Source organism: Siniperca chuatsi, linkage group LG7, assembly GCF_020085105.1.
Source record: "Siniperca chuatsi isolate FFG_IHB_CAS linkage group LG7, ASM2008510v1, whole genome shotgun sequence".
Lineage (NCBI taxonomy): Eukaryota > Metazoa > Chordata > Actinopteri > Centrarchiformes > Sinipercidae > Siniperca > Siniperca chuatsi.
In genome coordinates, this window is record NC_058048.1 from 21,065,557 (window position 1) to 21,087,121 (window position 21,565).

At 38.9% G+C, this 21,565-nt stretch overlaps 4 protein-coding genes across 8 annotated transcripts in view; 2 read left to right on the plus strand and 2 right to left on the minus strand.

The window, feature by feature from the left end:
• The window catches only part of esamb (endothelial cell adhesion molecule b), a 44,386-nt gene extending 42,300 nt beyond the window's left edge, over window positions 1–2,086 (plus strand). For all 3 annotated transcript variants that reach the window (XM_044201925.1, XM_044201923.1, XM_044201924.1), the window contains one exon: window positions 602–2,086. In XM_044201925.1, the coding sequence (XP_044057860.1) occupies window positions 602–1,073 (472 nt within the window). In that variant the 3' untranslated portion in view covers window positions 1,074–2,086. The remainder of the gene's footprint in view (window positions 1–601) is intronic.
• On the minus strand, window positions 1,995–8,740 carry acad8 (acyl-CoA dehydrogenase family, member 8). Of its 2 annotated transcripts, none has more exons than XM_044201926.1 (11): window positions 8,608–8,740; window positions 7,826–7,926; window positions 7,234–7,403; window positions 6,636–6,745; window positions 5,900–5,976; window positions 5,676–5,813; window positions 5,415–5,550; window positions 4,637–4,734; window positions 4,364–4,516; window positions 4,150–4,252; window positions 1,995–3,990 (listed from the first exon to the last, which is right to left on the minus strand). In XM_044201926.1, exons 1-11 carry the CDS (start codon window positions 8,723–8,725, stop codon window positions 3,935–3,937), a joined length of 1,260 nt encoding a protein of 419 aa, XP_044057861.1. In that variant the 5' UTR covers window positions 8,726–8,740; the 3' UTR covers window positions 1,995–3,934. The 2 variants fall into 2 exon arrangements, 1 of the variants encoding a protein (XP_044057861.1); XR_006378524.1 differs by having other exon boundaries at window positions 3,974–3,990; window positions 4,344–4,516.
• Window positions 8,741–8,885: 145 nt separating this feature from the next.
• On the plus strand, window positions 8,886–14,034 carry thyn1 (thymocyte nuclear protein 1). 2 transcript variants are annotated; one of them, XM_044201930.1, is made up of 8 exons: window positions 8,886–9,021; window positions 10,750–10,804; window positions 10,889–11,073; window positions 11,168–11,236; window positions 11,417–11,509; window positions 11,598–11,693; window positions 11,773–11,923; window positions 12,045–14,034. In XM_044201930.1, exons 2-8 carry the CDS (start codon window positions 10,756–10,758, stop codon window positions 12,089–12,091), a joined length of 690 nt encoding a protein of 229 aa, XP_044057865.1. In that variant the 5' UTR covers window positions 8,886–9,021; window positions 10,750–10,755; the 3' UTR covers window positions 12,092–14,034. The 2 variants fall into 2 exon arrangements, with proteins under 2 accessions (XP_044057865.1, XP_044057863.1); XM_044201928.1 differs by lacking the exon at window positions 8,886–9,021 and adding an exon at window positions 9,050–9,412.
• On the minus strand, window positions 13,612–21,353 carry vps26b (VPS26, retromer complex component B). The gene is made up of 6 exons (XM_044201927.1): window positions 20,624–21,353; window positions 18,114–18,270; window positions 17,763–17,927; window positions 16,494–16,669; window positions 16,241–16,383; window positions 13,612–14,717 (listed from the first exon to the last, which is right to left on the minus strand). The coding sequence occupies exons 1-6, from the start codon at window positions 20,844–20,846 to the stop codon at window positions 14,580–14,582; spliced, it is 1,002 nt and encodes a 333-aa protein (XP_044057862.1). The 5' UTR covers window positions 20,847–21,353; the 3' UTR covers window positions 13,612–14,579.
• Window positions 21,354–21,565: the final 212 nt, after the last annotated feature.

Sequence of the window (21,565 nt, forward strand, 5' to 3'; positions counted from 1 at the left end):
TTATCTGACAGGTATAGTTACTACAAACTTTACATAACAAAACATATGATCATGTAATAAAATATAATGCATAATTGTTATAGATTAAATGAAGCAACCAGCTAAAACATTAAAACGGGGCTTACATGGTTACGATTCAGTAATAATATGTCAACAATATACTGATCTATAATATTATTACACTCTGAAAGGGGCCATCATTTATTTTACTTTTGATAGTACATTTTGCTGACAATACAATTACATGCAGGACTTTTATTTGTTAAGTATTTTTACATTGCGCTATCACTATTTTTACTTGTTTAAAGTATCTGAATATTTCACTCACCATTGTATATTTGTAATAAATACTGTATAAGATGGTACGGGTCATTTAAAAATCTGCAATGTACAAGTGGTTGTTTGTTAGAACTCAATGTGAGTGCAAAACACTGAAGCTGAATGTGTTCTGTCAAAGGTGGTGCCCAATTCAAGGGTGAATGTGTATTATCTCTTTACGTAAGCAAGTAAATATTTCACCTATTTCCTTTTAGTCATTTTTGATTTTAGTCATTTTCAGTAATTATGAGTTTTTGTTCTCTCTGCTTCCCTTCTGCCATAGGGAGGATGCTCAGGCACCAAAGCGAGTGTCATGGGCAAAGAGTAATACCGGTTCAGACATCATATCCAAGAACGGCACGCTGTCCTCCATAGCCACCAGTCCCCGACCCCGAGACCCCCACCAGCCAAACTTCCACTACCCATACTCCCCCATGTCAGCTTCAGACACGGGCTCGGTGATCAATGCCTACCAGCTGCAACCTGGAGAAGCCAACACGCTACAGGGACTTCCTGGTTACAACATGGGAGGCACCCCATCGCGTAAACACAAGCGACCCCCCAGTACAAACGGGGCCCCTCCGCAGCTTCTGAGGAGCCCTGCAGTCGCCATCCCCAACAGAACTGAGGGGGCTCAGCCTCAGGTGCCACCTCCACTCACTGTGTCCCCAAAAATCAGCTCCTCCACTCTGACACGCATGGGAGCTGTCGCTGTCATGGTGCCTGCTCAGAGCCAAGCCGGCTCGCTGGTGTAGCCAGCAGAAGCATCTCTGATGAGAAAATAAAAGGACAGCGGTTATGGGTGGAGAGAAAGTATGCCATGAAATGGAAAAGCATTTTCTCCACGAAAACCTGAGAGGTTGTGAGAGAAGAAAATGTCTCACAGGTGGTTTGTGCTTCATTTTCACAAACTCTCCCTTCAGTTCAGTCATTTCAGTTTCTTTTTGTATCCTGAGTTCTGGCTCACTAAAGAGAAATATATTTTTATTTACACGCTTATTATGAGATCTTCAAAATGGCATCCAATAGTGTTAAGAGTTTTAGGCTGTGTACATAAAATGCCAATTATTCCAAGAGGGTTGTGTTAAATGAATGCAGTGTGTCTGGATACTGTAAACCACAATGAACAGTTTGCTTAGAGTTTTGCAGTTCTTGCTAAATATGTTTTGGCTACATTTGTATGATATATGAATAAAGTAAATATAAACACATTTTTATAATTTCATTTCTATTTCCCCTATACCTGGCTGTGTAAGGTTCACTTTTCAGTCACTTCTCTCAGGCTAACTGCACTAGTTCAGATCAAAATCACAATTCAGGTATTTCAAACTTAATGTCTTGCTTTCTTTGACCCACATTTACTTGTGTTCACGTGTAAGGGTTGTTTGTTGAACCTACTGTAACGATGTCAGTATGGTTTCATGACACTGATGTCTACTGAGAGAACATACTTAATGAGTATATTGCCTGTTATGGTAGATGGAATGTAACCAAAATAGTGAGTACAGCATTGTTGATGGTTTCTGACTATTTTGTTCAAAGGTGCTTGGTATAACTATATAATTACTGTAAACATACAAGGCTATTAGTTGAGGCAATTGGTCGCTGATGGTGCTGATGGTCTCATTTGTTTTCTTGTAAGTATACTAAACTCTGCAAATGATGTGGCAGTGATGTTTTGATGCTGAAAGGCTACATGTAGCACTTTTATTGCAGTTTTGATTGTTGACAATTTTTTCAATAAAGTGTTCTGGAGTGTTTGATTTTAGCATGACTGAGTTATAATCACTTCACCTATAAACACATGATTACTCGTGGAAACAGATCATAAAATGACAGAAATGTGAATAATAATAATAACACAGCATGTTTTTCTGTAGCCATTTTACATAATACAGAACACACAATAAGGTAATAATACAGTAACCATGAAGATAAATAACATCTGAAAGGCCACTTTAGGGACAGATGTGCTGAGACAGCATGTGATATACAGTAGAAAAACCTCACCCTTTTATTAACACTATAGTTGGTGTTTAATCCCTTCAAGCAATGAGAAAAAATAATCCAAAACTCTTTTCACAAATTGAGTGAAACTGTTGTAAAGAGCAGCTTTTTATAGAAAACACACTAGCAGCTTCACAGGAAACAAAACTTTTGGATGAAAAATCAAAATCAAACTTTTTCAATTTCAAAACAATTTCTAGATTATTACCACTGCTGGAGGCAGTGCAAGAGAATATGCTATGTAATTATGAAAATCAAGAGGGGTTTTTAGCAGCACGGCTCTAGGGATGGCAATGTCGATAGGTTGGTCGGTCAAGACTGATCTATCTCAATAACTATTGGAGGGATTGCCATGAAACTTTGTACAGATGTGCATGGTCCCCAGAGGCTAAATCCCACTGACTTTGGTGATCCTCTGATTTTTCCTCTAGCGCCACCATGAGGTTGATCTTTATGGCTTTCAGTGAAATTATTTTCACAACTATTGGATTTCCATGAAATTTGTTACACACGTTCATGCCCCTCTCAGGATGAACTGAAATAACTTTGGTGATCCCGTAACTTTTCCTCTAGTACCACCATCAGTTCAAATTTTCACTTTGTTTTATGACCAAATATCTGGAATACTAATGACATTCCCATCAGCCTCAGCTGTGTTTTGTGCTAATTAGCAAATGTTAGCATGCTAATAGGCTAGACACGATCGTGATCGTAGAAAAGGTTTCAGTCGTAGTCATTTGGACACTGTTTTCAGAATCAAGACGTTTCGGCTCCCATCCGGAAGTCATTCTCAATTGTGAAAATGGTCTGAGAACTCAGAAATTACACAGAGAAAACACAGAGTAGCTTAAATTTCTGAGTCTTGATTCTGAAAACAGTGTCCAGATGACTACGACTGAAACCTTTTCTACGATGGAACACTCCTGGACAAATGAGGGACTACACCGTATTGTCATTGTGAGCATGTTAGCATGCCAACGTTAGCATTTCACTCAAAGCACTGCTGTGCCTAAGAATGGCTGTAAACTCTTAGTCTTGTTCCTCTGTACAGTGGCGAGGATATGACTCAGCTGAACATTGTCAGACTGGGATTGACTGGGATTGTCAGCGTTCATCAGCGTGGATTCGAACCCAAGCCGCTGCAGTAAGGACTCTGCCTTGTACATGGTGCGCACGCTCTACCAGGTTAGAAAAAGTGTTGGATATGTTGAAATTTTGACCTGCAGGTGGCACTACATTAAAAGTCAGGGAATTGCCAATGTCATTTGGATTCATCCTCTTAAAACCATGAATTTTCTTGTAATTGTTACTGAGATATTTCACTCTGGACCAGTGTTACACAACAGACTGATGAATCAACATTGCCATCCCTAGAGCCTTGCTGCCAGTGTAGCGAAAAATGAAACAAAAGACCCAATATTGTACTAGAAAAACCTACATTTTACTGACTGGTTTAGCCCAGATCCTACAATGACCTTTGTCACCTTTAGAAAACCTACGATACAGAGGACATTTCAGGAAACCAGTCACACAGTAACAAACCAGAAATGACGACCATAACAATATGGTCACTACTGAAGTGACTTGAAGATCCAGGGAAAAAGATTTATCATGACTCCGTCAGCAGATTTCGGGAAATGATCATCCTCATCACCTCATTTGTGCCTTTAGGGGAAATAAAAGAGGAAAGAAAGAAAAGAGTCACACAAACTGTAACTGTTACAAAACCACAGCATGAAGGCCCTCTTAAATGTAAGGAAATTAATCATATTAAAATCTGATAAACAAGACATACAGAGTAAGGTCACCGTTATAAAAGCTCACCCTCTAGGATCTGATGCACTCTAATGTCCCGGACAAACTGCTGCACTGCGTAGTCTTTGAGGTAACCATACCCACCATGCATCTGAAGAGCCTGGTTGCAGATCTGTTGAGAAAGAACAGGTAACCATATAGAAAAAGTGAAACAAGTGCAAAAGTTGAACAGTTTTTTTTTTTGCGAAAATGAATACTCCTACCTTTATTCAGTATTACTCACATCAAAGCACTCATCTGTGGCAAAGAGCTTGGCCATGGAGCAGATAGAAACGGCATCAGGCCGGTTCTCCTGCAGTGCTGTTGCAGCTTCACGCACCAGAAGGCGAGACGCGACCAACTTGGTGGCCATTTCTGCCAGTTTGAACTGAAGAAACTACACATAACACAGACAGGGAGAGAAGGAAGTACGAATTCAAGATAACTTTTCATCATCACTGGCAGGACCAGTGGCTAAATACTTTGGATCTAGACTGTAAAAATGTGAGCTACTTACCTGGTTGTTGGAGAGTGTCTCTCCAAACTGCTTGCGTACCAGCAGATGATCCCTCGCTAGCTGTACGCAGGCATGAGCCGCCCCAAGAGAGCAGGATGCTGTTGGCAGAGTGTTCATATAAAAACTCCTGATTAAGAAGCTGCTGCATTCGTCACCTGGATATGTTTTTTTTTTTCCTCTTAAAGCAAGAGTATGTAACTTTTTTTCTAAACAACAGCCAATGTTAAAACAGTAGGTCAGTAGTAGAACAGTAACACAAGTAGAGTGGAGTCATACAGCAAACTGACTGTCAGTTACACAGTAATTTATCTACAGTTTACTAGCTTTAACTAACACCAGCTGCCATAAGCTACCGGTCGTACCAGACCACGTAAGGCTGTAGCAGCTAAAACCCCTGAGTGTATTGAACTGAGCAAGGATGCATTGTATTACTTATGAATTTAACTTTTCATTCATAGGAAGAATGTGTTATTTCCTCTTGAAACGGTTACATTGTTTCACTTTAATGTCAGCTTCCAAAAAACATTCTTGATGTTTAACCACCTTAAGACTCCACTTTTATAAACAATATGCACAACAGGCTCATTCCCACCTGCTTAGGTGCCTGACTCGCTGCCATTAGTTCACTTACTTACATCTACAGAAAATCGATATTTTGATTTAATAATTTCCATTATGAGGGTGATTCCAATCATCTCTAGCTATGGGAATAAATTAGATATTTGGGTATCATTAACTACAATAGAGGGGTAACTACTTGGATAGTTTTCCTCCTCACCAATATTAATCCTGCCTCCATTTAGGCCTTTCATGGCGATGCTGAATCCTTGTCCTTCCTCACCAAGACGGTTGGTCACTGGAACGGCACAATCCTCAAATATCACCGCCCTGGTTGGCTGGGAGTTCCAACCCACCTGGAGAACAGATTGAAAAACAGTCCAGTGACTATGACTTAATTCTGCCATCTAGTGGTTAACTGCAAATACTAGCTACAGAGCAATATAATTAAATCCAGCAATCCAACACCAGTGAACTCTACCTTCTTTTCTTTTTTGCCAAAACTGAGGCCTGGGGTTCCTTTCTCCACCACCAAGCAAGAGATGCCTTTTGGTCCTCTGCCTCCTGTTCTGCACATCACAACATAGACGTCTGTGTCTCCTCCTCCACTGATGAAGGCCTGGAGAGTCATGACGAGATTTAATTTTTCTTTTTATAAGAAACTATTTACAGTTATATAGTGAGCATAGACATGTTTGAAATTACCTTCGAACCATTCAAGATGTAATGGTCACCTTTCAGCTGTGCAGTGGTCAGAAGTGAAGCAGCATCACTGCCGCTGCCTAAAATCAAAGATCACAGGTTAATTGTGTTGTTGACCATTAACTAAAGTATACACGTCTAGAGCAACAGCATAGATGTAAGATAAATCACTTGCATAACCAATAATGAATATATTACACAAAAAATGAAAAGATATTCTTTAATTTGCAATACACCTCAGTGTTTTGTTTTTTTTCCACATATATATATAAAATAGATGTATATTGTGGGAGAAATTGATGGGTATGAAGGACTGTTTAACTTATGCGATGACATGATAGTTAACCTGAGAAGCATCCCTGAGTCCTTCAGGCTTGGCATGCTTTATGCTGGGAGGCTTTGGATGATCGGAGGTAAAAGATAAGCTGAAGACCTTGGAGATGCTTCACCTTCATAATAAGCATAGATGAGATCCAGTCTTGGTCGTCATTCACAGACACTGAGTCTACCCCTCCCTTATGGTGGGACTACTATGTCCATATATGCAAGCTGTACCAAGATCTTCTCTGATATCAGACTTGTGTTGTAATAATCTCATATATTCAAGTAAGGACATCTGAATTTCTTCGAGTTTATTGTTCTATTAATCAGAGCAAAGACTGACCAGAAGTACAAGTTTTACAAGTTTTTCCACAACACATACACACATATATATTTATAAGACTATATAAAGACTGACCTGGTTCAGTGAGACAATAGGAAGCAAACTTTTCCATCGAACAGAGATTGGGACAGAACTTCTCCCTCTGCTCAGTGTTGCCAAAGGTGTCGATCATCCAGGCACACATGCTGCAAAGAAAGGAGCATACTGCAAATGTGCAGGCAAAGAAAATGTATGTTGTAGCTATCATTATAGTGCCCATTATAGTAGTGAGTGGTCACAATGTAATTCATGTACCTATTTTCACAAGATCAAAAAAGCAAAGTGCCAAATACATCTCACATAGTGGGGAAAATATGACTTTTGGTCTGAGATTATTTGACGAAAATCACGTTTCAGTAAGGACGAACTGCCAAACACATCACTGTATTCTATTACATGTTGTTTGAACTTATTGAATGTGTAATATATGTATTCTAACAACCTCACAAAATTGTGGAAAATTTGGTTATTTGGGCCGTTTCATTATTTTTTAATCTAAACTACATAATCAGCCTCAAATCACTTCTTAATCGAAGAAATCCTCTTGACTTACAAAAAACCAAATAATTAATCTTTTCATCATTAAGTTTTAAGTGCAGGTACATGCCATTATTGCCATATGAGGGGTTCGTACTTGTGGATACTGATGTAAGCTGTGGTGCTGACACATCCTGTGGACAAGGCCTCAAAGATGACCGACGTGTCCAGCCGAGAAAGACCCGACCCTCCGACATCCGGCTGAACGTAGATCCCACCAAACCCCAACTGGGCTGCCTTTCGCATCGTCTCTACTGGAAACATTTCCTGGGAAAAAATGAACATATAGACACCAATAAATAATGTTAAACTACAAGTAAGCACATTAAACAAAGGACAATCTAATGTGAAATGTGACAAATACATATATCAGTATCAGACCCAACAGTAAGTATGACCGACATGCAGGTACTTCACAGTTAGAGATGATGTAGGTGCAGAAGTGCCTCCTATCGAGCCAATAATTTCAAAATAACAGTAATAATAGTTCAGTGTTAGGATATGTGATTTTATGTCCAGAGGGGAACTGAATCTTCTACGGATGCTCCTCTGCAGCTGCTCACTCAGGGACACTTCACTAGAAATGATGCTTGCATTTACAGGGGGCATCCTCTGACCAAAGATTATGAAGCCAAAGTCCACTGCCTTGACATCTTCTTACTAACAATATATGCCTATCTACAACATACCTTCTGGTCCCACTCCGCCATGTGTGGAGCCATTTCATTGGCTGCAAAGTCAAAGGCCACTTTTTGAAACTCCTTCTGTTCATCTGTGAGTCCATGAGCAGCTGTCAACAAAGAGCAGAGAACATACATGCAGTACATATGGATGAAATAAAATGCGATCACGCACAGATACCGGTGTAGCATATGCACGATTGCTTTTAAATATTGTTAGCTGGCAGTAAGTTTCCAAAATGATTAGACATGTTGAGTGCTTTGGGTGAAGAAGACACACTATTCTTCTTCAACGAGTCCTGAATTGTGTTCTTGAACCTGTGGCTTCAAGCAGCTTCAAGGGGTGTAACTCCTTAAAGTAGAGTAGGAAAGCCTCTAGACTCCAGATAATACATAATTTAAGTATTAAATTATCCAACTCAGGTTTGCTTAAATCCCCTGACACATCATACAACCTGCCTAAGAAGAGGGGCGGTGTTAAGGAGGGGTGTGTAGCTCCCTCTGCCTCATGACTGGAGGACCAGGAGGAACAAAACTAACCAATGACAGCTAAGATAGGAAAATGTACTATTAAAGCGCTGAATGGGCTGTGTGTGTTTACTTTATCATGTTTTATTAACGGTCAAAAGACTGATGGTTTGGGTGCTGGAGAGCTGTAAAAGTAAACACCAACACTAGTCTGTTAGCTAACAAAGTTGCATCCGTCGGTTATAGTCACCAGTGCCATTCAGATGTCTTTCATAACACACAACTGTCATATAAACTAACAGTTCTCGTTTTCTGGGACTTACGGTCGATACATGAAGCTATTCCTCGTCTCTGTGGGCTTCTGTTAAATATTAAACGATGGTTCCTGCAGATGCTGGAGCCGAGTCTAGCGACTCTTCCTAGAGGTCCGACAGCCGCCATGTTTACCTCCACAGTGCTGAGTTATGTCACACACAGCCGCTGCGGCTGCTGGGAAATGTACTTAGTGTAGTGTCGCTTTTTGAAGTCTGTTTTCGAGTGTGGAATGGACTCATGTTGCCCCTTGTGGCCATTAGGGGGCCCACCACAACTGCGGGTCTCATCTACCGTCATGTACCAGTGGGTGTTTTCTGCCTTCCGGCCTCAGGAGGCAGTAATGAGCCTATTACAGTTTGGCGCTCCAAATCAAGCGAAGAAGACGTCGCACTAGAAAACTTACTTGGACAACCGACACAAAAGTGAGATTTATGCTTTATCGGAAGTGTTTTCAAACCGTATGTTTTGCTTTTACAAGAGAAAAGACTTTAAGGCTGAAGACTAACTGGTTATTTTGACAAATGTACGTCTGGTTAACCGCCCCACCTCCGTTAAAGAGCTGCGTGCAGCCGTGTTCCTGAGCTTTTCTATGGGACGCTTCGGGACTGTCTCTCACGCAGTGCATGCCGGTCACAAACGGTGCTACTGTTCACCCATGTGCCGTTGCCTGGTGGAAATTGAGAAATAGCTGTTACAACACAAATGGGAGTAGCTGGGCAATAAATCAAGTGCACCGGTAAATTTGTTGACGTCACGTGTTGTGGGTTTTTCGGCGGGTTTTGATCGCTGACCTGGAGCACTGCTCAGCTAAAGGTACGATTTATCACCAGTGTTTATAGAGGTTATCTACTGACCAGCTGCATTATGATCTTTATTACTTTCAAACTATGAGGCACGTTTAGTTTACATGTGTTGCTCAGGTTTGTGTACAGTCGTTAAAGCTACAGGTAGCTAATCTCTGCCATCCATGTCTGATGATGATGATGATGAAGAAGAGGAAGCATGTTCCCCCAATTCAAGTTATCATTGTAAATGGTGAATACAAATTTACAAACCAACCAAAAAAAAAACCACTACTAGGGTAAAAGTAAAATGGGGCATATATTTCTATTTCCAACGGAGTTATTCACGTAGGAAGCCATAGTGAACATGTAGTTACTCTTCATAATTGTATTACCCAATCAGTTGCCAGTTTATCCATGTAGTACACCTATAGCTAAAACTAATGCAGTCTAATGCCACAGCCCTGCAACAAACCCTCCCCTCATGAAGGTTAAAATGTTTGATGCAATCACATTAAACAGCACCACAAACTACAGCCTCCAAAATAACCACTGAGTTGAATAAACACCTCTGTAACAGAGTTTCAACAAATCCTGAACATTATAACCTCATGAAGGTAGGATTTATTGCAGGACTGCATTAGTTTTAGCTAGATGTAACTCCTTTCTGTTCCTAGGAAAGTATACAATACTTACATACTGATCATTTCTGTTGAGTGTCGTGTAAACCTGCAACGATTGAAACTCTCTTGATAATCGAGTAACTGTTTTGTAATTTTTAAGAATAAAAAGCCAACAATCTTATGTGAATATTAGCTGGTTCTTTGTCTTCTATGATTGTAAACTGAACATCTTTGGACTGTTGGTCGGACAAAACAAGACATTCGAAGACATTTTATAGACAAAACAAATAATATAGAAAATAATCAGCAGATTATAAAAGCAGATCACAAAAACAACTGTTAGTTGCAGCCTTAGTAGCAAGTGTTGAAAAAGATGTTTGTAATTTTATGGATTATGGGATCAATATATGGATCAAATTCTCTATCACAGTGTATGTCATTTCATATTACAGTATCACTACAAATTGTGATATATAACTTTTTGAAAATTGATTGTTAATGGATAAAATTAGCAAAAGGAATGTCTTTTTGAATCAAAGTACATCATTACATTGATGCAAAAATCATATGAAAATTCAGTATTTCTCATTGATTCGCAACACTGCTCCTTAATACACCAAGATATGTTAAAGGGACACGGCATTAATAATATGATGGTAGACAATTTGATATCATCTCAAGGTATATATCGTCACCCAAGCCTTCTATGGATGACACTTAATGTTTTATACATGTCACTTTATAGACAGAGATGCCACCAAAGAAAAGGGCCAGAGTGAGTAAAGGAGCAGCAAATTCAGGTAAGCAAATGAAATCAGAGTAAAAGTTCTTGTCTGGTTATGTTATTTTTTTTATGAGTGACGATTATTGACTCAACTACACAGGCAAAGGTGATGGTGAAACAGATTATTTTGCAAAAGAAAAAGCTGGCGGTAAAAAAAAAGCTGCAGCTTCTGTTGAGTCTGGCAAAACTAAGGAGAGCTCAGAATCACCTGGCTCTCCACAGTACTGCCACTGGCTGATGAAGTCTGAGCCCGAGAGCCGCTTTGAGAACGGGATCGACGTGAAGGTACAGAGCAGTGATGGCCTCATCAGCACAGTCTGTTGTTCTTGGGAAATGTGAGTGGTTTACACTTGTTTGATGCATGTGGTTCCTTCTGCAGTTCGGGATCGAGGATCTGAAGGCTTTGCCTAATCAGACCAGCTGCTGGGACGGCGTCCGCAATTATCAGGTAGAGCCACAAAAGTGACTCCTGTAATGAAAAGATTTTTACCTGAAATACGGCACCAGCACGATACCACTCCGAAAAGGCTTTTTGTCATTTTATTCTCACCAGCCTTGTGCAAATTCTTTTCTTTTCTCATTTTTCTATTTTCTCTGTGGGAATGTTCCTCTAAATTATCATCTGCAGGCGCGCAACTTCATGAGGCAGATGAAAGAAGGGCAGGTGGCTTTCTTTTACCACAGCAACTGCAAGGAACCGGGGATAGCAGGAGTCATGAAAGTAAGTCACTTTCTTTCCCTGCTGATAATATTTTAATGATTTAAACAAAGCCGCAGACAGGGATATTCAGCTGTATTCCCTCTTCTAGATTGTGAAGGAGGCTTATGTGGACCACACTCAGTTTGATAAGAAAGATGTCCATTTTGACGCCACAAGTAAACGAGACAACCCCAAGTGGAGCATGGTAAACTAATTCAGGAATAACAGTTAATGAAAACACATGAATATGTTCAATCAAGTCTGAAGGTTTTCTTCTCTCTCAGGTAGATGTCCAGTATCAAAGAATGACGAAGCGCTTTCTTCCTCTGTCCGAGCTGAAAAAGTACCACCTGCAGCATCGCGCCAACGGAGGGCCTCTAAAGGACATGGCTCTTTTTACAAGGGCCAGGCTCTCTGTGCAACCCCTAACCACTGGTAAGTAAAGACGTTCACACTGCAGGAGTCCAAAGTGTTGTTTAGCCAGAGGAACTATGTTACTTTAGTGTCTTCTTTCAGTGTATAGTGGTGTCTTAGTTGTTCTGCTTTTTCTCTGCAGAGGAGTTTGACTTTGTCCTGAGTTTGGAAGATGAAGAGCCTTTGTGAGGATTTGGAACAGATGATGCTTTTTGACACAGTGAAGTCATGAAGCAGCAACCTACTTTACAGTACCGTCATGTCTTGTCTTGTTCATAAAGATTATAAAATGGGTTTTTGTCAAGTTATGACACATCCAGTTTTTAACCTTTACCTCTGAACGATACAGAGCGAGCTTGCTTTTGGTGGACAACTTCAGCCACTGCGTACAAAATCTTGAAATTGCAGTGTGTGGATACAAAACAGCAGCAGATTATTAAGTATAATACATATGAGTATGTAATGTTGATTGGGGCTGTCCTTTGCCCTCAGAACAGCTTCAGGGCTTGTTTTATTGCCATTACTCAACTTGTAATTTGTGTATAGCAGCATAAGAGACCATTCTTTATAATGCCTGACACCTATTTAATGATAAAAATGACTTCACATTCTGCACTCCATACATTTCCATAATGAGGTCCACTGCTGTCCAGCGATGATGAAGTGAGTGGGAAGATAAAAGGTGTTTTGACATCATCAGAATCAGAAATACTTTATTGCGGACTGGCCGACCAGATTTATTTGCTCGTATTCATTGTTAATTATTAAATTTTTAGAATAATACAGATAGACCTCTCAGCAACACGCAGGTAGTGTCCTTGCACAGATTTCATGTGCTGCTGATCGTGAAAGGTGCTGATGACGGACTGGTTACCTTGCGCAACTTTAATTACAATTCAGGATATTGTTGTTTGTTACGTGACAAGAAGTGATGAGGAAAAGTGCCGTATAGACTGTGCCAAGCTCAAGGTAATGGATTGAGTCAGTTTTCAAAGCCTCAACGTGGTGTTTCGTGGTGTCTCTTTTATGCAAATGCAGTTTGGGATGCACAGGCGGCTTGTTTTTCTGTATTCTTCTAACATTACACACACTGATGCAGGGCTACAACTAACGATTATTTTTATTATTGATTAATCGTATAATTGTTTGGTCTATAAAAAATGTCAAATTTAAAAAAAATAATAAATAAAAAAATATCCAGCATAAATTCCCAAAGACCAAGTTGTCATCTTCAAACAATCCAAAACCAAAAGAAGATCAATTTACAATCAAGAGAACTAAGAAAACCACATTCACAATTTTCATTCAAGCATTTTGCTTTAAGAAAATTACTTAAACGAGAAAACTAGCTGCAGATTTTCTGTCGACTGCCTAATCGATTAATTGCTTCAGAACAAGTTTGCAGTTTTGTAATTGATTCAGGAACCATTTGGCCCCTGTGACACTCTGAGGATCCATATGTATTAGAAAACTGAAAAAATACTGACTTTATTACCTGTTCAAAGCTGTCACATAGTGTTAAATGGCTCTCAATTACAATACAACTCACCCATGTACTGTATGTAGCAGTGTTAGTGTGATAGTACGATGTTGATATTCAAGTTCTTTACCATGTGGTGTTTTCATTATTTTGTCCACCCAGTCTGTTCAGGTTTATACATGTCTGTCACAAACACTTTCACTCATTTCTGCAATACAACCAAGTCTGATTTTTTTTTTTCATTTGGCATCAATTTATTTCAGTTTTGGGGACAAGGAATAATTGATTAGCATTTTGCAAAAGATAGATAATTCTACTGTAAGTTTTCTCTGGTTAAAAGACTAAAATTATGTTAGAGGCAGGAGGATTTCATTTGCTTGATACACTTAGGCACAACTTTCAAGTCTAATAAAGAGGATACAGAAGACTTCATACTTTCAGACCTTAAAACAACACCCTTTCCTAACACCACTGGAATGCTGAGGTAAAGCATATGAACATGAAAGGTCATTTTGTGGCACTGTGTATTGTATAATCAATGTACACAAGCTGAGACAGGGAACAGGATTAAAGGTTTTAGCTGGTCATAATATACAGATTAAAAAAAAAAATGTGTGGGATAATACTTAAGCCCTCGCTCAAAAAGGAAAAAGATTCCAGTTTCCACTTTTTTTGTGCAAACACACAAACACAAAACAGAAAAATGTGTTCAGCAAGATATAGCAGTGCAAAGTTATCTCAGATTTCTTGACCTTATAACAGTGTTAGGAATGCATCCATTTAAAGGTGGAATGTTGGAGATACATTTTGTTGAAAATTCATGACAGTTCAGTTGCGTTAATTACGAGATTAGAAATCAATTTATCTCAAAAAAGCATTAGAATGTACTGTAACCAACAGAAGGCTTAAAAATTCAAGAATTTCACATGAAAGATTTTACACAGTGGACATCGCGACAGGTGGTTAGTTTGATTCCCAGAAAGAAAGGAAAAAAAATACACTAATGAGGAAGGGAAAGACCAGCAGCCTGAAGCCACTTTGAATGCCTCATGCAAACTGTTTCATTGTTCACATACTGTATTACTGTATGTCGGTCTCCCTTCGTCCTCCCTTTTACCAGCAGCGGCTACAAATAAAACAGCTGTTTCACCAGATGTTGTACCTCCACCACTCCAACCAGACTGGAGGGCTGCGGCTCTACCCGCTCTCCTCCTTTGCAGCCTGCTCCAGTGCGCTCTCTGATGCAGCCGAGCCCTCGAACCTCTGAGAGGCGATGGCAGCCTGATGAGACATGCTCTTCCTCACCACGTCCCCTTTCCTCCACAGTGTGATTTCCTGCACAGGGGGAGGGTTCGGAGGTGTTTAGACTTTATGGCGCTTTATGTTTATGTGTATTGATGATATTAATGTCACTGTATATTGACTCCTTATCCATGAAAGCTAAAGACCATGTTAGTAATCCTGGTGTTGCTCTTGTCAGGGATCTCGCTTTAAAATATCATCTTAGTAACATTTGTATATCAGCTTTTTATCATCTGCAAAACATCTCCTTTGCGGATATAGTATAGTATAACATCAGTAGGCTATAAGCTGTAGGTGGGTGATTTCAACATACTGACCCAGGGAAACACACACTGAACATTTGACCTAGGGAAAAAAAACACTGCTGAGAACATAAAACCCTTTGGAAGGTCTCCTTAATATGTCCTTTTATATTATATATATATATATTGAGCTGGGGAACATAGGACCCTGGGAACATAGATACACTCCCGTCAGCTAGAGTAGTATTACTGTAATCTTTTGTCCAGTGAATCCAGGAACACTGTCGCCAGCATGGACAACACCAGGACCCTGGAACTAGCTCACCTAAACAGAATACACTCAATATATCAATTACACCCGTGCTTTTCCTGCAATGACATGTCAAAAAATGTGCCACCAAAAAACGTCTATAGGAAACATTGGCTTTGTCCCAGTTTCATATTACATGCTAACTACATACATTTTGGCAAATTAGTTAATTGTTTAGTCTATAAAATGTCAGATGATAAAAAAGATGAGATAATGTGCAAAAATATACAATACTTATCAACAATAGCTTAAGAAAAGTGGGAGAATTGTCATTACACATATCTACATGTGTAATGCTGTGCAGTGGTAGCCAAGTAAAACCTACTGAGGTGGACATGGTGCAAATAGTTAAAAATTAAATGCAAGTAAACTGTAAAGTTGTAGTGCAGTTGGATGGATCAGATAATTAAAAGGAAGTTTCCTTGCCACTGTCACCAAGTGCTTGCTCTTGGTGGGATTTGTTGGGTCTCTGTAAATAATATAAAGAGTACGGTCTAGACCTGTTCTACAGGAAAAGTGCAATGAGATAACTTCTGTTATGAATTAGTGCTATATAAATACAATTGAACTGAAATAAAAGAAAGGTGTATGAGTCCAGGGTGAGAGTGCTTGTATTAGTGTTGTAGTCTTGTATTTAAATGCTTTATGGGCCATTACTCAAACCACATGCTCAAACTTTTAACAATTACTATGTATATTGGGACACAGCTAGTATTTGTCCAACAATTTTACTGTTTCTCTTCCTATCTTGGGTCTATTACATGCAAACACTCAGGAAACACTTTACAAAACCCAGCCAGAGGTTTTAAACATGGCCAAGTAATCAGGTCTCTGCAGCAGAAATGTATTTACAGTGTTAGGACCAGGTATTACATTTACATGGATGTTTCTAAACATACTGCTAGAAGTAGAGAATATTAATTTTACCATATTACATGTAAACACACTGACACTGAGAGAGTCTGACTTTTTGCTTTGAGTACCATCTTTTATCAGTTGCCTACCTGCTGTTTGAAGTAGCGTCTCTCCTCCTCATCGATCAGCACCAGGTTCAGGTAGTAGCGCACTGAGAACTTCTTGTTGATGTCTCGCATGGTGGGGGTCAGATCATAACCAGCCAGAAATAACCGGATGGGAATGGACTCTCCTGAAATATGAAATACATTGTGACAGGTTGGATAATATCCATCTTGACTGAATTAGGAGATGCTTCAAGATTAAAATAACTGGCTGAAATTATGAATAAGTGTTGTTTACCCCTGACCGGAGCTCCATCCATGATCTCGTACTTGGCGATAGTGTCATTTTCATGGTATACACTTGGGCCGGTGCCTGTTGTCTCGCGCTTGATGATGTCTATCTCCATGTGCCTAATCTTAATCCTCACCAGCAGGAAATAGATTTTTCCCACAATTACATCTTTCAGATGGTACCTGTCAGAGGACGAATGAAGACGCAAGCATAAAATGAGAATGAGGCCTGTAAATAAGTAGTTTCGTAACTGAGCACAAACAGAATAGTATTTGATCATTTCTCCGGTGTCTGGACGCTTTACACTGCCATTGGAAAGCCTGAAATAACTCCATTACACCTGAAATGATTAGTTGATTAATCAATTAGTCGACAGAAAATTAATCACTAACTATTTTAATAATCAATTCACTGTTATTTAAGCAAACATAGCAACCAAAAAAAAAAAAAACTGGTTTCAGCTTCTTTAATGTGAATATTTGCTGATTTTCTTCTTCTGTGATAGTACACTGAATATCTTTGGGGTTTGGACTGTTAGTCAGACAAAACCATAGACTGTATGAAACATGGACGTAGGTCTCTGAAGAGCTGTTGTGAAGCTCAAAGTGGGCGGCTCAGGTGACTCTGGCCTTCGCCGTCTTTGCAGTCCCTGACTCCGGCTAATCCAAAAATGGGCAAAGAGGTAGAGCTGAGGCAGGCCGAATGAAGCCTGTTTGATGAAACCACCTAGCGGCAAGCCACCTGATAGGGCACCCACCTGTCACTCAAAGCGGTCACGTCCTTAATTATGCGTAACTTTAAGCCTTAATATAATTCAAACGAGTGAGTTATAAATAAAATTTAAAAAATCACCCCCGTACAGTAGTTATGAATGGGAAAATTAGATATAAAGACCAAAACCGTTTTTTGTACCAGGCTGTAAACACATTTATTTCTGCTGTAAAGTTGGGCATTTTAACATGGGGCTCTATGGGGATTGACTACACTAACACTAGTGTTTCCGAAAGGCATTTAGGGCCGCTGTATTTATTTTCATTAGATTTCTTTCTTGGATTGATACTTACTACTGTAACTGAATTTGTTACCATTTTAATCCTTTGATTTATTGATTTTCTTTCTTTAAAAGGCACTTTGAATTTCAGTTTTGAAAAGTGCCATAAAAATTATGTTTATGACTTGTGTGTTTGTCACTTGCCACTTTAACAAATTGGGTAAATCAAAAAATTTAAAAAATTGTCTACAGATTAATCGATACTGAAAATAACAAAGTCTTACTTGGATTTATTGTACTCAAACTCAATGTGGAGACAATCCTCAATTCCAACTTCCATTTTAATGGAGGAGTTGAGTTCGGGGTAAGTGCTCAATGTGTGGACCACAATGTCCATCTCTTTACTGATGTCATTTAGTCTTCTGATCACCGTGGCACGAAGAAAATATCTGCAAATGGAACAAACAGAGACTGAAAACACTACGGTTTCCACATTATCACATAAAAAATATACTGCAAGGTATATGTAGGCAACATCAGGCGTTAAAATGCTTAAATGTAACCACTTGACAGGCAGATTAAAGAACGACACTTACAGTCACTCATTTCAGTGCCTATAAAAGTAGAGTGCCTACCTTAGCTTGACATTCTGGCCTGTGTAGGACTCGTAAGGTTTTTCAACATGAGTGAACTCAAAGTCGAAGGTCTGCGACTGAGTTATTTCACCTGGTCTTGCAAGATCTTTCACCAGGGAAACAAACTCATGATGGTTTCCTCTGTCGTAATACAGCTCTAGAAAACAAAGATGTTATTAACAAAAATAAAATATGAGACATCCACTTTAAGATTTTGTATAATATTTACCCCTTTAATAAGAACATTTCAAATTTGACTGATGTTAATGATAAATGGTAATTTTGTAATACAGAGCCATGCATTTATTTTATGATTGCACTCATGAATTGAACAGATATACAGGGATATATTCTAATTAAAACTGGGCATTTTGTGGGGATAGACATTATAAATACCTTTGAATATATCATTAACTCTAAATTAAGTCTGCAATAACTGATTTTGTTGTTCACTTTTGTTGTTTATTTACACATCCAGTTACGGAGCAACATTAGCATTAATTTGGAGTTGTGTCTCTGGTCACCTGATGAATATAATTCCAATATTCACTCTCCTTTTAGCTCTGTTTTTGGTCTCTACCAACTCCTGAGGGAAATATCAGCTTCTAAATGCTCCAATATGTCCACCAGCTAGTCGCTAACCTTTTCTGTCTGTTGTTTGGTGCTGAGCAGGTGGTGTACAACAGGTTTTTAGAGCTTTTTCACTGAAAACATCTGCTTGCTGTGGCTGAAAACGTCACTGATGAGAGCGGTGAGAGTGAACCAAAACAGTAAAGTTGTGGGCTGAACAGCTAAACAATGAGTTGAAACTCACTATAAAGCTCCGTAAAGCCGAGGGGAACGACAGATTTGGGTGGTAATTCTCTGCAGGTTCATCACTACGAGCGGGCCCTTTCACATTGTTTCACATTGTCATTAAATACATTGTTATTATAATATCGATTATAGCCGCTTTAAGTTTTATTGTAAATCTCTTCATGGGTAAATCTCACATACACAGTTCCTTGAGGGACTGTACGAATATTATTAGGTGGAGGGGGATCAAGAAAAGTGATAGGGTTATGTGTTTTTTCTTTTGGCTGAAAGGAGGGTAGTCAAAAAATGTTTTGGGAGAGTAGGGGAGGGTCTTTAGTGAGTGAACATTATCTATTCAGAGTTATTCGCCACTATCCTACAGCAGCTCTCACTTTCACTTTATTGTGCATCTTAACAGGAAGTAGAACTAGAGTAAAGTAAAAAATGTCAAAAAATCTAAATGCATGATATAAAGTGACAGTGACAGCTCTAATATTCGGTAAACAGGACGTATCATTTGTTATGTTTCCCATAATTTTGGCAATTGCTAATTCCACTTCTATTTGCACAATTGGTGCTTACGTGAAAATTATTATTCTGTTAACATATTAAGGTTTAAACTGGAGTACCACCTTAAATTTTGGTGCACTTTTAGTTATTAGTAGAAAAATGTATTGCACCAATCAATAGTGTTCTATTACTGAGATATTTTGGGGAGGGTGTTGCTGTTTTTCCCTTGTCTCGTCATGGCAAGGGTCCAAAGAAAATATTGGTAACTCTGGAGAAGGCCAAGCCCCAGTTTGTGCCTCTCATGTATTACCTTTACATTTGAGTCTCAGTGCTAAGCATGCGATTTTCCTTAATTTATATACCCAGCAATATTTGTAAAACCCAGAAGGTTGTTTAACACACTCTTTTAACTATCTGGATGGAAAAATAATCAATTTGCTGCATGATAAAAAATATTTTTAACCTGTTTCCAGAGTTGGTAGCAGGATATGACATATCTCCTTGCTTAGTTTGTATAACTTGGACCAACATTAAAATATTTATCATCACCTGTACTGGTATATAGATGTTACTTTCCAATATGTTATATCATCATACAAAATAACATGTTAATATTTAGCTTGTGTTTTACTAAAAGAGCAAGGAGATGTCACTTCCAGCTCTTCAGAAACTGATTAGTCTTTTTTTTATCATGTAACATATTGAATGTTTTAGTCTTTAAGGATTCTTGAAATACCTTCAGAAAAGTGGTAATTGTTAAAAGACTTTCTCGGTTTTTTTAAACATCACCGTGTGCATCTTTTTAGGGAAAATTGGTGCTTGCCGCTGACTGGAATGTAATGTTAAGAAAAGACCCTCTACAGTGTTATTAATATTTTCTTTGGATTAACAAAGAGAAAAACTGCAACACCCTCTCCACAATATCTAAAAGTAATAATACACAATTGTACTGGTACAATCCATTCTGCCATTAACAACTAAAGGTGCACAAAGAAATCATATATAATATAATGTTCATCCCCACGCCCCACCCTAATAATTTGTGTACAGTCCCTAATATAATGGCTTTTTGAAGTTTGCCTATACTTGTAGATATTGTTCACTGAAAAAAAAGAGGTAGCAACAGAAGCTAGGCTGTACTGTATTTATGTGCTGCATGGCGTCATTGGTGAACATGAGTAAATGTTATTATTATTTTTACCTACCTATCTGGCCAACAAATTCAATTTTGATCCCTTGGTGCTCCAGCCTCTTGCCGGGGTTCTTCAGTGTGACATTCACCTTTCCACTGACAGTTTCGCCATCATAGAAAAGAAAGTATTTGTCTTTCTTTCCATCTTCAGTCTTGTGCTCAGCCTTCTTCCTCGTTTCAGCGTCATTCAGGACTACATCGATTTCTGCACTTTGTCCAAAACTAAAGAAACTCATTGTAACGTTACGTTTGTGCTGTGTAAACTCTTATCGTAACGTTACACTGACTTGTTAGCAAAACTAATCCAAAAACCACTGCTAATGTTTTAAAGTAGAAAACAAACACACAGTAAAGGCCTGCAGGGTGTGCGACCTCGGTTCCCTCTCGGAGCACACAACACACTATTAAACATGGAAAAAGTCGATGATATTTTACAGAAAACTCCACATTTGCTACATGTCCATACTCATTTCCACCGACGAAGTGAAATAGCGATACGACGGCACAACGAAAACGCACAATATTATGTCCATCAGAAAATTAGCCGTTTCTTTTTTCTTCTCTTATTGTCTCCAATACATAGTCTACACTGGCCACAAACTAGTCTCCTTCGTTGATGTACACAAACCTCGCTGTGTGGATCTATTACATGTTTGTTTTCTGTAAGAAAAGACGGTGAATGTTGTCAAATGTTCAGGATGTACGCCACCTGCATTGGGTCAACTACTTCCGGGTGAGGTTTTTCAAAATAAGGCATTTGGGCCGGCGCTCAAAGGCGGAAGTGTGGGCTTTGTATATTCTTTTATATTCAAATAAATACATCAATATTGTATATTACTTTGTGCTTTGAGTTTTCCACCTTAATTTCTAAGTAAGTAAGACCAGTGGTGAAAACTAAGTAAATACAGTTACTCAAATAGGCTGCTGTACTTGTAAGTGTAATATATTCAGGTCC